Source organism: Sceloporus undulatus, chromosome 6 (genome assembly GCF_019175285.1).
Source record: "Sceloporus undulatus isolate JIND9_A2432 ecotype Alabama chromosome 6, SceUnd_v1.1, whole genome shotgun sequence".
Classification (NCBI taxonomy): domain Eukaryota; kingdom Metazoa; phylum Chordata; class Lepidosauria; order Squamata; family Phrynosomatidae; genus Sceloporus; species Sceloporus undulatus.
This window is the reverse complement of record NC_056527.1, coordinates 121,098,200-121,113,854: the sequence shown is the minus strand read 5'-3', so window position 1 is coordinate 121,113,854 and position 15,655 is coordinate 121,098,200. Positions and strand designations below refer to the sequence as shown.

The 15,655-nt window shown below is 44.3% G+C and overlaps 1 protein-coding gene across 4 annotated transcripts in view; it reads right to left on the bottom strand.

Annotated features, from left to right (window-relative positions):
• Positions 1–15,655, bottom strand: part of AAK1 (AP2 associated kinase 1) — a 57,182-nt gene that overhangs the window by 19,709 nt on the left and 21,818 nt on the right. For 2 of the 4 annotated variants that reach the window (XM_042471868.1, XM_042471872.1), the window contains exons 8-17: positions 15,438–15,570; positions 14,293–14,396; positions 13,277–13,356; positions 12,008–12,162; positions 10,993–11,285; positions 9,860–10,120; positions 7,166–7,395; positions 6,552–6,709; positions 5,764–5,880; positions 4,499–4,588 (exon numbers count right to left, since the gene is read on the bottom strand). In XM_042471868.1, coding sequence (XP_042327802.1) covers positions 4,499–4,588; positions 5,764–5,880; positions 6,552–6,709; positions 7,166–7,395; positions 9,860–10,120; positions 10,993–11,285; positions 12,008–12,162; positions 13,277–13,356; positions 14,293–14,396; positions 15,438–15,570 — 1,621 coding nt within the window. The remainder of the gene's footprint in view (positions 1–4,498; positions 4,589–5,763; positions 5,881–6,551; positions 6,710–7,165; positions 7,396–9,859; positions 10,121–10,992; positions 11,286–12,007; positions 12,163–13,276; positions 13,357–14,292; positions 14,397–15,437; positions 15,571–15,655) is intronic. The other 2 variants (XM_042471870.1, XM_042471871.1) reach the window with 1 other exon arrangement.

The following is a 15,655-nucleotide window of genomic DNA, read 5'->3' as shown; positions in this document are numbered from 1 at the left end:
TCATCCTTTCCCTGACACACAGCCGAGAGAAAGGAATCCAGAGCCCCAAGAGCAATGCTTAGGCGAGAAGTCAATGCCTTCCACCACCAAAACCCATGGATTCTGGGCTATGCAGTTTCTGTGAGGCCAACAAGACTCCATCTGAAGCGATTCCTCCCATTTTTCCAACCTTGGAAGCACTATGATACGTTGCCATTGGTGGCCAAAAATCTTGTGAGTTGAGAGTTCAAAGCAAACCTACAGTGGATGCTGGCAAGTAAATTGAGGCTTATGCTTCAGTCTGGGCATCTTTCTCAGTCGCTTCCAATGCCTGGTGTGCCAACCCCTGACTGTGCCCATGCAAGTCCCCACAGATGATTTAATACAGCCATCCAGACCCTCTTCCTTTCCACACTGAAGTAGGAGCAGGTGCAACCTTTGTCTCTAAGAGCGACTCTTGACTGCTCCCCTATAAATACAAGCAGAAAGCCTTGATTTCTCCGTTTGTGACCCTCACAAAGAGAGGAGCCGAGGCAAAATCTTTTGCCTTTTGTCCCTAAAAGCCCGGATGAATTATACATGATGCAAACTGTATCCCTGGCGGTCTGCAATTAGACGATTTGAGCAAAGAGGGCTTTCAATCGCCCAACAGCTGTGTGCAAATTTTTTCTCAGGCTCATTTGCTGCAGGCCCATTAAGGTACCCAGAATCTGCCAAGAGTGGAGGGGGGAGAAACAAGCTTTTGAATAGGAGTGGGCATAAATCCCTCCTTTACAAGGAAATGTCCAAGGAGATGTTCTGCAGCATCCAGACCACAAGGAATAGGCAGCCATTCCTGCCAAGGAGGACTTCAGTTGCCCTTCTAAAAGATGTGCTAATCCTAAAAACACCTAGCCTTGAGAGATTCAGAGACCGCTGCTGAAGAGATGCGTTCGCCCTGGCTGCGCATACCTGTTCAGTAGTCATCTCAGGTGGTCACATCTCACCTGCCATAGCCCCTCAACAGACAGGGATCTCTACTCTTCTCCCCACTTTTGCTAATCATGTGGAGCTAGAACTTCCATCAGTTGCATTGTGAAGAAGTTTCCAATGGCTCTTTCTCTCACACATGCAGTCTGAACCAAAACAAGAATAGGTTCAAAACTTTGGATTAGTTTTGGAGACCATGGAGCTGGGTAGTTCTCTGGCGCTGGATGGTAAGAGAGGGAAAGTGTATCTAATTCTATGGAGAAATGTTCAATAGATGCAAGAAACACGGAGGACTTGCTTCAGCTAGTGTCCTTTGAGATCACAACATTGTTATTGTTACTGTGGGATAAAAATAAATTATTATTATTGGCAAGTTCCTTCAGAGGGGGTTTGCCATGCTCTGGGGCCAAAAGAATATGACTTGCCCAACGTCACCCAGTGGCTTTCCATAGGCAAGCCAGCATTCAAACCCTTGTCTCCAGAGTCCTAGCCCAAAGCTCAAACCACTACCATACTGGTCTCCTGACACTGCCACTCCCTCTCAAACACACACAAAGAAACATCCACACTCGTGCCTGTTGTAAAGCACCCCATGCTGTCAGTACGTCCAAAGAGATAAATAAAAGGGTGAACATTACAGCAGGAATCTGTCATTAGGAAGGAAAGGGAAAAAGAAACCCAGCCAAAGTGCAACTCAATCCTAGCAGATGGAGCAATCGGTTAAAACAGGCAAAGAGACACACGCTTCTGAACACATTACTCACTCTTCCACCTTGGAAGGAAAGAAAAGGGCGGCTAGTTCATTAAAGTACACAGCAGCAAAGTCCTTTTCTTTGGATATCAGCTAGGGAAGAAAAATCCCCAGGTAAGAAATCTAAGGGAATGGAGGATCCTGAACTGGGGTGAGGAAGGGTGGGATTGGGGAGATAAGAGCACCAAAGGATGGGTCCTTTCACGCAACACAATATCCTATAGAAGCCTGGGATTTGCCATGTAGGAAAAGGTATAGAGGACTCTCACTCAAGAGCTCAAACTACAATGCCCAGCATTCCAGTGAATATTGTTATGGTAATTAAAGTGGAATCATAGCACTATAATTAGGTAGTGTGACTCTCCCAGGCATCAGCACAAGCAGCTTCCATAGATATCTGAACTTCCAAGGTAGCAACAAATGAAAAGGTGTGTCTCGGACTTCTAAGATTAATTCAGTGTTAATCTGGAATATCAGTTTGCAAAGGTAGCACCTTTGAGACCAACTAAGCCAAAGTTGTAGCATGAGCTTTAGTAGACTTGGTTTGGCTCCAAGATCCCTTTTGTATACTCACAAGATTAATTTGTTTTGTTTTAGAAATACTAAATTCAGCAAGTGGCATAAGTGGATATGCCCCCTTGCCCACGGTTATGGATAGTCTTTGGGTGGCAAGGCATGAAAATATGATGGCAGACCTGTAGAATGAGGTCATACCACCAAAGATAGGGCACAGTGGCCAGCAGCCTGACCTTGCCCTATTTGTGGATGGGCTTTGAGTGGAAGTGACCCACAGCTGAAGGGAAAGGAGTGCCTGCTGCCAAGCTTCCTTCTACCACCCTCCTCCTTTGCTGCCAATTTAATACGCTGATATTACTAATCAAAGCACACCAAAGCCTTCAGGGAGAGAAGCTGGCTCCCTTCCAGAGAGGCACAGAAAATAAATGCCTTGAGCTGGAATTTTTCATCTCCTCTGTCTTTTAGCAGATGTTTCATTGTCCCCTCTGTCCTTCCCGCCCATCTTGCGGCACTTATATCTCCATCAGTGGTTGAAAGCCCTTGCGCAGGGAATGAAAATAAGGAAACGCCAAAAGGGCAATGCATTTGAGGAAGTAGGCTCAAGTCTATGAAAGCTCACGCTGGTAGATGCTTACAAGTCCAGAAGACTTCATGGCGCAACACAAGAGCTATCTCTCTATCTTCTCCCAATATGGGAACCAAAGGGGCTCAGAAAATAATCTCCTGTTTTCAACTGGCTTTGAGTGGCCAAGAGATAAGGTAAAATGGCCTTTCATCATGTCAGCCCAGCATCCAAAGCCAGAAGATACAGTTCACACTAAGCAGAAACAAGAAATTAATGCAAGATGTGCTCTTTTCAGAGATGTCAAGAACCAGGCAGCATTCTAGAGCAAAGTTGCATTTCCAGTTCAGGAGGATGATGGTAAGAGTTAGGGGAAATATATTTAAGATTCCAGAAAACTGCCACCAAAAGATTCAGGTACCTCCCTTACAGAGCTAAATAAATGCAATCTTAAAGTTTCCATTAAAAAAAATTAGGAGAACTGGATTATTTTCTTCTTGCCTCACCTAATGCACTTCAAACTGAGATGGCTAAAATAATTCCTTTGGATTCCTCCATTGCTGTTCTTTTATCCCCATCTGTTTCAGAGGATTTGCAGCAGCTTACATCAAATATATATATGAAACAGTTTAAAAAACAACAACGGCATCACATCCGTATCAAAAACATTAGTTTTGAAGATGTATAAAATAATCTCAATGCAGCAATCAAATTAAAAAGAGTGTAACGTATGAGATTAAGAGCCTGCTTTCAGTTTCCATAAAACAGCAAAGGGGAAGGCGGATTAACCTCCAAGAGGAAGGCACTCCCAAATAAGAGAGCTTTACAATTCAGAGTAACTCCAAGAGAGGATTCACTTCTCCACTTACAAAGAAACCACTGGTTTGTCACCAAAAGCCATGCTACCAACCTCTTATGCTCACTTACCTGGTAGCCCAAGATAAGAGAACCAAAAGCAGAGCTTCAACCATGGGAAGGTCTACACGGGAGAAGGTACTGTAACTAAGGCCTTGTCTACATGTCCTCTTTACACGACTCAGGGCCAAAATCGGGTTTAGACTGTCTTAACTATGTTTGCACCTCAATTTAGGGCTTCTTTCCTCTAACCCCAATTTAAATAACTCACCTATTGCAGTTGGTTTTCAGCTCTCTTTGCAGAGATAATGGCAGCTGCCTTGACTTGTGGTCCCCGCAAGCCATCCAAGTTTGCAGGGGCCACAAGTCGCTCTGAGGTCAATAATATGGCTGGACATCATGTTTTGATCTCAGACGCTTTGCCAGGCAATGAACGGGGACCTCAGGGGAAGGTTTGCTTTTGCTGTGAGAGCCACAAACCTGGAGCAAAAAAGAGCAAGTAAGAGGAAATGCCAGGACAGAATACTCCGATGACACCAGATTCTGGCAAGTGAAGATGGAGCCATAGTCCAAGACACCTTAGGCTTTCGAGCATTTTTGCATAGCATTGGGTAATGAAATGCAAGACTTGTTGACCCAATCCAAAATCAAAGCAATGGGACTCAGCGGCTAGAAGGTGACTTCCTTGAGTTTGGCTCAATATGAATTTATGTACTTCGCCTGGAAAGGCGGTTGGGTAGGGATGCACAGCTGGACAAGCAACCCAATGGTCATTCAGGTGGCAACACTTTCAAACTCACATTTCCAGAGGTGGATCCTGGGCTCCATTCCCAGGCTACATCTGAACTGAGGCAAATCAGAGTTACCTGGAGTATCTGACAGTGGAAGAGGAATGAAAGGATCAGGAACAGCCAGCAGCGGAGGGCTAGAGTCCAGGATATCTTTCGTTTTTTCAGCTGGGCATGTAGCAAGGGAGAAGGCAGAATAAAGATATAAAGAAGAGAGAGAAAGAGAGAGATGTCAAGCAAAGCGCAGGGAAGGAGATGCTAAGTAGAACTGAAAAGTAGTTTAGCTGCATTCTTAAAGAATCACAGAGTTAGAAGAGACTCCAAGGGCCATCCAGTCCAACCTCCTGCCATGCAGGAATACACAATCAAAGCACTCCCAACGAATAGCCATTAGTCTGTTTTAAAAAGTCCAAAGGAGGAGAGTCCGCCTCACTCCAAGAGAGTATCTTCCACTGTCAAACAGTTCTTACTATTAGGAAGTTCTTCCTAATGTTTAGGTGGAATCTTTTTTTCCTGTAGCTTGAATCCATTGCTCTGTGTCCTAGTCTCTAGAGCAGCAGAAAACAAGCTGGCCCCATGTTCAGTATGACATTTTGAGTCTGGGGTATTGCTAGTACTACTACTTTACTCTCCCATTTCCACTGGGCAGTGCTAGCAAGCTATTTTTATCTCAAAAAGTATTTCAAAGAGTCTTAAAAGAGAATTGCTAGTGAGATTATCCAATATCTCTGCAAGAAGCAAAGCAGTAATTCTTCTTTCAAAGGCATCTGGTCACTTTGCCTCCTCCATACTCAATAGTTTGCATTAAGATATTTAATCTAAGTAATCCCAAAATTTGTGAAGGTTTGGGGAAAAGAGGCAACAAGTTACATGCAACTCTCTCTCTCTCTCTCTCTCTATATATATATATATATATATATATATTCTGGAGAGTTACATACAAGCCGCTAGACTGAGATGCAACAACACCATTAATATTCTCTTTATTGTTGTGGTCAAATAAATGTTTCTACTGGTGTTCATAAAATGGCACAGCAGGCTATAAATTAAAACAATATAAACAGCACACAATAAATCTGACAAAAATCAAATCAAATCAGTAGCACAACTTCAGTTAACAGCAGGAAAACCAACAAAGCAACAGAGCTTTGGAGAGGAGGCAGATTTCAGATGTTTCCAAAAAAAGATAGCAGAGAATAATCTGAAAGGCTGAAAGGAATTGCAAAGCACTGGGGTTGTGACACAGGAAGCCCCAGATGCATACACACAAACATACACACAGCATAGTGTAACCTGGCTGATTCCACTGGAAAAGGCCTCCTGCCTCACATCCGCTGCCCTACCTGAAACAGGTGCAAGAGGAGATGAACCAAACGCATCCGCCTGTGTTGTGGAAGGTGCCAACGCAAAGCCTGGGATAAGGTTCTCCACTGAACTGCCAAGCTTCTCTGGAGGTTTACCTGAAATGCCAAAACCCAGGTGAGCAAGAGCAATTGAGCATGCCCTCATTGACTGTCCCAGTGGTTCTCAAACTTTCTACCTTTAGTGCAAAGGGATCTTGTCGCACCTTTGAGACTCACTGAAAGAAAAAAGTTGGTATCATGAGCTTTTCTGCAGGAACCAAACATGCACCTGAGGAAGTAGGCTGAAGTCTAGGAAAGCTCATGGTACTAACTTCTCTCCTTCAATTAGTCTCAAAAGTGCTAAGAGATCCCATTGCATACTGATTTTCCAGACTAACATGGCTATATCTTTGAATCCTCTTTACTCTTGTGGCACCCTTCACATCTACATGCATGTCACCCTCTCCCATGCAACACAGTACCAGAGTAAACAATATTTTGTTTGTTTCCTGTGCATATGTTCGTTGACACATTCATACATATTCATATTTTCACATTTTATAAGGAACTAGGCTCTACTCTTCCTCCTCCACCTCCTTCGTCAGGCAGAGGCTCCAGGTGCCTTCCTTGCCTTTCTCTTCCCTTCCAGGAGAGAAATGTTTTGGGAAGAGGAGGAGGAAGGAGAGAAGGGGAAATCGGTCTCCTTGAGCAACTCTTGAGTCAGCCGGTGTCTTCCGATTAGCCCTCTGCTTCCTCCAGCTCAACCTCTGCTTTGATGGCAAACTCACCGTCACTCAGTTTTGCAAAATCTTTATTCAGCAGCTCTTCTGCTGTGAGTTTGGAGAAGTTGTCGTCATCAAAAGGGTTCCAGGTGGAGACGTCCGGAGGGTTATAAACATTTTGCTGCGAGGTTCTTGGAGACCCAGAGGGAGTAGTCGAGGCAGACCTAGAGAATCATCATCATCCCACTTTATTCCCCAAATCAGGATTCAAAGCAGCTTACAGTTAAAAGCACAGCACAAGTAAAAACTTACAAAAGTGACAAAGTAGAAGGAAACTATTACAATATTAAGAGAAAGCTATCCTCCAAGATGACGATGATTCAGAAGCCGCTTTCACTCTTCATAGTTTCAGTGTTCATATCTCCACTTTGCCCACCAAAAACCCCATTTAACTCCACTTCCTTCCTTTCACAATCCAGTGTTAAAACCTTATCTCCCCGATCCGCCTCCATTCTCTCTAGATCTTTGCCCACCAAAACCCCCATTTAACTCCACATCCTCCTTTTCTCGATCCAATGTTTTACCCTCGACTTATCCATGGATCATACTAAAATCCATGATTTTGGCCCTAAAACCTTCCCTCGACTTATACGTGAGGTCAACTTGAGTATATACGGTACTTGGATTTGTTGAGGCTGGCTTCAGCCGCCGCCGCTTGCAGAAGTTGTGTTGATTTGCTGGCCGGGACCCCAAAGACGGTGCTGTGCGTCACGTCACTCAAGATCCTCCTATGTCCGGCTCGCTGGGTTTTCGGGGAGGACGGAGGCGTGAGGGAGCCCACCTTCTGCCCCTGGACAGCCGCTGGAGGGGTGGCCGGGAGGTGCTTGTCCTTTTGCCGCGGAGGCGCTTGCTTTCAGGAGGGAAAAAAGAAAGGAAACACATTACTACTACTACTGTACTACTACTATTAAAGTTTAGTCAGCAAAACCAATAGCAAGTACATTTCCATACTGCTTATCAGTGCACTTAAGCACTCTCGAAGTGGTTGACAAAGTGTAAGCTAATTTATAAAGCACTGTAAGTTTGGACAAGGCTGTAGATACTGAATATCCAAAACACAATTACTAAAAACTACTAAAAACCTGCCTAGGGCGTACCATCTAAGTAAAACAAAATAGCAGCATCAAAACATAGCTTAAAATACATAAAGCACAGAGGCATAATAAACCATCCTCTCAAGCTGTGAGGTAGAACGCTTCCCTGAACAAACGCATTTCAGTACTTCTGTAAGCCTTACAGAAGTCCAGCAAGGGGCTCCCAAGATAATGAACAAATAAAAACCAGTTAGAACAATACCAAGATGAAAACATTTTTAAAAACACACATTAGAACACTCTTTAAAGAATCCTAAAGGCAGTCTGGAACCTGCCTAGAATCCAGTTTTAAATCGTCTTGGGAAGATTTGTGCAGAAGAGATTTTACAGTAAGACACTGAGACTTGCCCAAGGTCACCCAGTGGCTTTCTATGTCTGAGCAAGGATTCAAATCCTGGCCTTCTGGCATCCTAATCCAACACTTAAACCACTATACTACACTGATTCTTAAGTTTGCTACTGCCTTCCTCTGAGGCTGAGAGATTGAGACTTGCCCAAGATCACCAAGTGGGCTCCAATGAGTGACTGGAGATTCGAACCCTGGTCTCCCAGAGCCACTCAAATGGTCAAACCATTGCACCCACTGCCTCTCCTCTTCAAGTTGACTCTCACGTATGGCAACCCTATCCCTAGGGTCTTCTTGGACAGATTTATTATTCAAGGGGGTTTGTCTTTGCCTTTCTCTGAGGCCGAGAGAGCGCGACTCGCTCAAGAGTTTCCATTGCTGAGTGGGGAGTCAAACCCTGGTCTCCAACACCAAATCACTATTCCACACTATCTCTCCAAAACAGCACTCTGCACACAATGAAATATGAAACCATGTGCAGCTGGAGACGACTGCTTTTTAGAATATTAGACCAAGATGGCTAAGGGGTGAGGAGTCTCTTCCAAGTTCTTCGTTCTGCCAGAATTCTCCATCCAGATCTGCTCTTGAAAACCAGATGGCTATGGATACGCAAAGCCTTTTGGGCATTTGCAGGAAAATTCTGCAGCGAGCCTAGTAGAGTCTCAGCTGGAATACATTTTTGTTTCTTCGTGTGTATGTTGACGCAGAGACACACGCAGACACATGAAAGCCCAATAAGGTGCCTTTCAGTGCAAAAGGGAACAAAGGGGAATGATTACCCTTGAATAGCAATGAAGTGTGTTTGTATTGTGGGCAGGGAAGGGGGAGGCAAATGTGAAATTTCACTGGCGTACATCCACAGTGGTTGCAAATGGGGATTCCTGGCCAATTTCCATCCCTCCCCCCCCCCATTTATTTTTTCCTTGTACAGTAGGCAGCTGCTTCATTCGGTGCAGGGAAAACCCTGTTTCTCATTAAGGAAAGAGCCTTTTGTTTGGGATGAATGCATACATTATGATCATTAAATGCAGGGTTTGTTTCTCCTCTTCCCTTTGGTGGAGTAGGCTCTATCAGTACGCAGAAGAAGAGCTGGGATTTTTAATCTGAAAATTCCTCTACCAGCTTGGTTTTGCCAAGTAAAGGCATTTACTTTGGGTTTTGCCAACTTTCCAACTTGGAAGAAGAGAAGAGGCCAGGATCCCCATGTCTGGGTCACCTCTATCTATGTTTTTGTTTATGCACAGGAGCTCCCAGAACATTTTGCATTACAACAGGGGGTGGGGAAAGTGTTGCCCCATGCCAACCCAGATACCACTTTTGGGGTGCATGAAGGCCCCTCACCACTACTCCAAAGCCCCTAAGTATCCCTTTTTAAAAAACACACACACTAGCACAATTTGGGGTCAACCTTTGGCCCCAAAGCACAGAGAACATATAAAATACATAAAACATGAAAATACTCCAAGGCCACTTCCATAAGCATCTCCAGAGAGCTGCACTACCCCCAAATACCTGCTTTCCTCCCCAGACCCTCTCAAAATGGCATCAGGAATTGAGACAACATCATCACAGCCTTGCGCAGGCTAAGATACAACAGAGCAAGTTGCATAGCTTAAACCTTTGTAGCAATGCCGTAGGTACACTATGCTGCTGTGTATCAGACTGTACCATTATGCAACAGAATGCACAGCTCACATCATGCCTATGCGCATCCCTGTTGCACAATGACTAAAAGGTCCCCATAATAAAGTTCACTAGCAGAGGTACTTATGTGTCAATTTAAAGAGCTCAACCAGTTGTGCAGCTGTAGCCAGGATATGACCCTTGTTCAACATCTTAAAAAATACAAGACATGCTCAAACAGTGAGGCTTACTGGATGCTCCTGCATAGGGACCGGCTGGACCACTGTCTGTTGAACCTGTGGCTGTGGCAGCATTTGAACTGGAGGCTTTTGCTGCCCGGCTGCTGCTTTTTGCTGGATAGCGGCCTGTTGGGCCAACAATTGCTGCTGCTGCTGTTGCTGCTGCATATAATTCTGCACCGCTGGAGGCTGCAGTGGTTGTGTTGTGGGTGTCACCGGTTGTGCTGTCGGGAACTGTGGCTTCACCTGCGGCTGAGGTGCTTGAGGCATCACCTGTAAGAAGAACACCATAATACATATTCAGAGCCTTTCTTTATATAGTGGGCCCTTGTTATCTGCTGGGGTTTGGTCCTAGGACCCCGCATGGATACCAAAAGCCATGGATAATCAAGTCTCTTTAAATACAGTGACGTAGTAAAATGGCATTGCTTCTACAAAATGACAAAATCAAGGTTTGCTATTTGGAATGTATACTTTTTTTAAAAAAATTAATTTCAAACCATGGATGCTTGAATACGTGGATAAATAATCAGTGGATACAAAGGGTGGACTGGACCTATTGTCTCATTGTCCAGTCAGCCCTCTGTATCCACGGATTCTTTATCCACAGATTCAACCATCTTGAAAAGCTTGAAAAGGCTTGAAAATATCCTGGAAGCAAACCCCAGAGAATAACAAGGGTTCCTTGAACAAATTACAGTTGCATTGTACATGATGCGTCTCCCTTATCCTGAATGGCAAAATATGAAATAATCCAAACTCCAAAACTGTCCACATGGGTGGCTAAAATAGTGACACTTTTCCTTTCAGAATACACAAACATATTACAATTGCATCGTAGAGGCTGGGTTTTTCTTATTCCTAACTGCGAAATCCAAAATATTCCAACATCTCATTTTGTCCACATGAGTGGCTGACACTTTTCCTTTCAGAATAGACAAATTTTCTTTCATGCACAAAATTGTTAAAAATATAATGTATAAAATTACTTTCAGGCTATGTGCAGAAGGTGTGTACAAAGAATAAATGAATGTCACATTCAGACTTGGGTCCCATCTCCAAGATATCTCATTATGTAGATGCAAAAATTCCAAAATGTGAACGAAACAATGAAAGTTCACAAAGCCAAGAAAAGCCAACCTCACCTGTTGAGCCTGCAGTGGCTGAGGCGGCTGATAAAACGCAGTGGGTGGCGCAGACGGCTGCTGCGGAGGCGGCTGCTGTTTCAAGAAGAGCTGGTGCTGTGGAGGCGGCGTGGCCTGGGCTGGTGCCGTGGGGACCTGTGGCTGAGAAGCAGTGGCTGGTGGCAGTGGTCCTGTGGCCACCTGCTTGGGTTGGACCTGTGGCAGAGGCTGAGTCGGCTGAGGCATAGCTTTCGGCTGCGGGATGCCTGCGGGATGCGAGGGCTGTCCGCCGGCCAGGGCTGCCGGAGCGGCCACTGAGGAGCAGAGAAGGCATGACATGAAAGTGGGCACATCTGTGACCTTTGTTACCTTTCTGAATTTTCTAACATTCTATCTTAATAAATACAGTGGGGCCTCCTTATCCACAGACTTGCCATTTACAGATTTCATCATCCATGGATGGCAAGCCCCAGTTGTCCCCAATGGTGGCACATGTACGCAGCCACAGCACCATTGGAGACAATGGGATTTCAGGCAAGCCCCCATTGTTTGGGAACAACAGGGACTTATCTGAAGCCTCATTCTTCCCAATAGCGGCATGGCCATTAGGGACAACAGGACTTGGGGTCCCTTTGTTTTTGGTACCCGCAGGGAGGCGGGTCCGGAACAGATCTCCACAGATAACAAGGTCCCACTGTATTTTAAAACCCAACAATTTCACAATGCAGTTTTCTCCACATGATGATGATGATAATGAGGATGGGGGCTTACAGCCAGCATTAGGGCAGGCTTCATATCCAAAGTCTTGATGAAGCTGGACATAATTTTTATGAACAAATACACTTAGCTAGACCACAGATCAGGTCACAGGAAATTCCAGAAAGAAGATGTGCAAATTGACAATGGATGTCCAAAGGAGATGCATGGAATTTAATAAGTGGGCCATAAACTCATTTTCTCAGTGAACTGCACTGAGGTTCCCTTTCCCCTACCAAGGCCATTTTGCTCTCACCCAGTTTCAATAAATGATGCTCACCCTGTGGCTGGACATTTGCTTGCACCGTGGGCCTCTTTCTGGGCGTTAGTGCCGGCTGAATGGGCAAGATTCCCGGATTCGGTTGTGTCTGCCCAGCTTTGGGTCTTTGGCGTGGGGTGATAGAAGTTTCCGTTGTAGGAATCGGATCTGTCAACCTGGGAAAAGAGGAGAGAAACAACCACAAAAAGACATTTTAGAACAATGGGATGAGTGTAACATCCTCTCACAAAAAACTGGGAGCTACTTAAGACCCCAAATCCTTGGAGCACACCTTTATTCACTGCAGTTGGGAGATTTCCCCTAGAAAATCATTCTCCAGGGTGGTGGTAGGGCAAGGAAGCATTCAGCCACATACAGAGATGGCCACAAAATTCCCAGTTGAGCAAAGCAAATGTGCAAATTAGAGAAGGCATGTAATTTTATGTGACTCAAGTCTCCCCTGATTTGTATAATTGGTTCCAGCTGCCAAACTGGAAATTTGCAGCCATGGAGCTCTGCAAGTGTGGAACGCCAGGTATGCAGTTTGGTCCCCATCAATTGAGTCCCATCAATTGGGAAAGACTAGGAAGAGCAACTGCAAAGGTGCAAACAAGATCAGCTTTGTATTTACATCTACTCTTCCACTAACACACTAGCAACACTAGCAATCTATGTCCCCCGAACCCTGATCTTCCATGAAACCACGCATGTGGGAAGCGAATAAGGTAAGGCAACACAGTACAAAAAAATTACTCCGGGTTCTTTCCTCAAGAATTGGAGATATTCTACATCAGAACCCCCCAAAAAATGAATGAGGGTAAAATACTCCTCTTCTATCTAGGTATATTCCCAAAGAACCAGGTGACAACTCTATGTCCTAACTTAAGATATAGCAGGTTCTTTTTTAATATTATTTTAAAAAACCTCTAGCTCCATTCTTGAGAGGCAGCATGGCATAGTGGTTTATGTGTTGGACTATGACTCTATAGAGACCGAGGTTCAATTCCCAATTTGGCCATGAAACCCACTGGGATGACCTACATGTTCTCAGCCTCAGGGGAAGGTAATGGCAAACTAGCTCGGAACAAACATTGCCAAGAAAACCCCATGATAGGTTTGGCTCAGGGTCACCGTAAGTCAGAAACAACTTGAAGGCACACAACAATGACAGCAAAGCTCCACTCTTGCAGCACAAACTAACCCTAACTCTCCAGAATTTGAACTCTTTTGATACAACTACCATTTCTCAAGCACTTGCTGCTGTGCATTAAGACAAACAGATGTCCTTACCTGGCTTTTGGCTGGCTCTTCTTAGCAGCAGCTTCACTAGCTTTCACTGGCTCTGGGAGTTTGGCAGGGATCGGAGAATTCTGCAAATGAAAAACCCTGCACTTGTTAAATACACACACACACACATGAACACACCAACACAAGAGAAAGCTACAGGAGGGTCATCAAAAGCTAAGGAAAGCAATGGCTATCCAAGTATCTTCATCTCAGTCTGATGCAAACCAAGTGTCACTTTGAACAGCTTTGGATGCAAGAAAGGACGCAGCGTGGGACCATTGCTTTCATTGCAACCCACCTCCACCCAGAGTCAAAATTTTAAAAGGTCTCCAAGATTAGCACAGAAACTAAATAATGCCTTCTGTAAAAACTTGAAAAAGTACTCCAATCTTCAGTTTTGTGGCATACGTCCCAAATGTTAATGTAGGCAAACCAATTCAGTTCAACAGATGCCTTTTTGAGCAGTACAGAAAAAAGCATCCACAGTACAGTAAATTAAATTGGCCTGGCTTTTCTTGCCACATAAGTTTTTATTTTTTAAAAATATATTTATATACTACTGCATTTCTATCACACCCGACGTCAAAAGATTTCAGGGTGGCACACAGATAAATGCTAACCACTTAAAACCATTTCATAGTCATGGAAGAGACGACAAAGACCACCCAGTCCAACCTCCTTCTGCCGTGCAGGAAGACATAATTTTATGTTTAAATAATTTAAATAGACTAAAGCATATCAAACTTGATTAACAAGTTAAAACACTTAAAAATATTGAAATAGTTTGGAAACCATGTGCTTTAGCATTTGGAGATAAATCAAAGAGGGCCAAAGGCTTTAACAAACAACTATGCTTTCACGTGGTGCCCAAAAGGAACCAGGATCAGTGCCTCCCATAGGACACTTTCCATCTACCTTTTGTGCTATTTTTACACTTTTTTGTAAATTTATTCCAAGAACAGAACTTCCATTTTCTAATCCTCTGCCCTTTTAGCCAGGAAGGACCAGCGGTGACTCACCTGTACGTTTTGGACCGGACATTCCCTCTTCAATAGCTTAAATGCAAAATGGGAAACCTGGTAAATCTCAGGCCTCTTGTCAGGGTCTGGTTCCAGCATATACCCTAAAGGAAGAGGATACTGGTTAGGCTTTGACACTTTGAAATGTTAGCAAGGTCCCTATCATGCCCAATCCACCGCTGTGGGTCCTTCAGCACTTGCTCTTGCTCTGAAATCTTAGGGCTGGGGATAGTCCTGACCCAGAAACCCTGCCTAAAAGTACTGTCATCAAAAGTATATGGAAACAATGACTTTAACTGCTCTCTAAAGACTTTTTTAAAAAGCCCTGCCGAAACTTCAGTTGGCCTTATTACAGCCACCCTGCTCTGCATTTTAATACGCGGTTGTTTTTTCGGTCATGCTTGCTTCTAGGGTTGTTTCAGCTTTTCACACAGTTTTCTGCCCCAACTGAAGGGCTGGGAAATAAATAATGTATTTACTGAATAAATAATAAATGACCCTCGCTTTTCGAGCTGCTGGAGATCTTCCCAACAGACTATTCCCATTTAGGATAGTCCCATTTAAGGAGAGGAACGCTAGGTATGTTATTTTAAAAGGATAGCGGGAGCTGCCATTTCTTGAGATGAAGGTTGGCAGATGAAATGCCAAGATGAATTCAACGGCGATGCTCCGGCCAAAAGAAATGCATTTAATGCTTCATAGTATGCTCATTGTAGTCATGGATTTATTCATAATCAGTTTGGCTCTGTTTTCACTTTTGTTGAGGACAAACTGTTAGCATGGATTTAAAGGGAGGTCACTATAAGAACTTCCTTTTTCCTCAAAGGTGGGCAAAGCGTGGCTCATGGAGACCCCCATCTTGCAAAGCCCCCAAACCTCTTTTTTTTTTTTTTTTGAAGTGATTTTTCTGGCAATTTTGGCCCCCATACTATATGGCAAGGTCCCAAAATGAGCAGAAACATGCAAAGAATACCTCTCACCTCTGCATTCTCAACCACTGCCCCTGAATACCTCCATTTCTCTGTGCGATCCCTCTTAAAATGGTGACAGGAAGAGACAGCCTGCCTTTGGGACTCATTCCTCAAATATACAGTCTTGGTTCTGAAGCCCAGAGCCAAAAACAAGGCTGCGAAGGAGATACTCACGTATGAGGCAGTGCATCTCGTGGGAGTAACGCGAGTTGTCAGGAATGGTGAAGTTTCCGTCGCAAATGGCCACCTGGCTCTCCCCAAAGGGCAAAGTGAAATAACAGAGTTTGTACAGCAAACAGCCCATGGCCTGGAAGGAAATGAGCCATCTATGAGTATACCTTACGTGCAGATCCTTGCTGTCTCCCTATCGTGATATATGGCTCTGGTGCTAG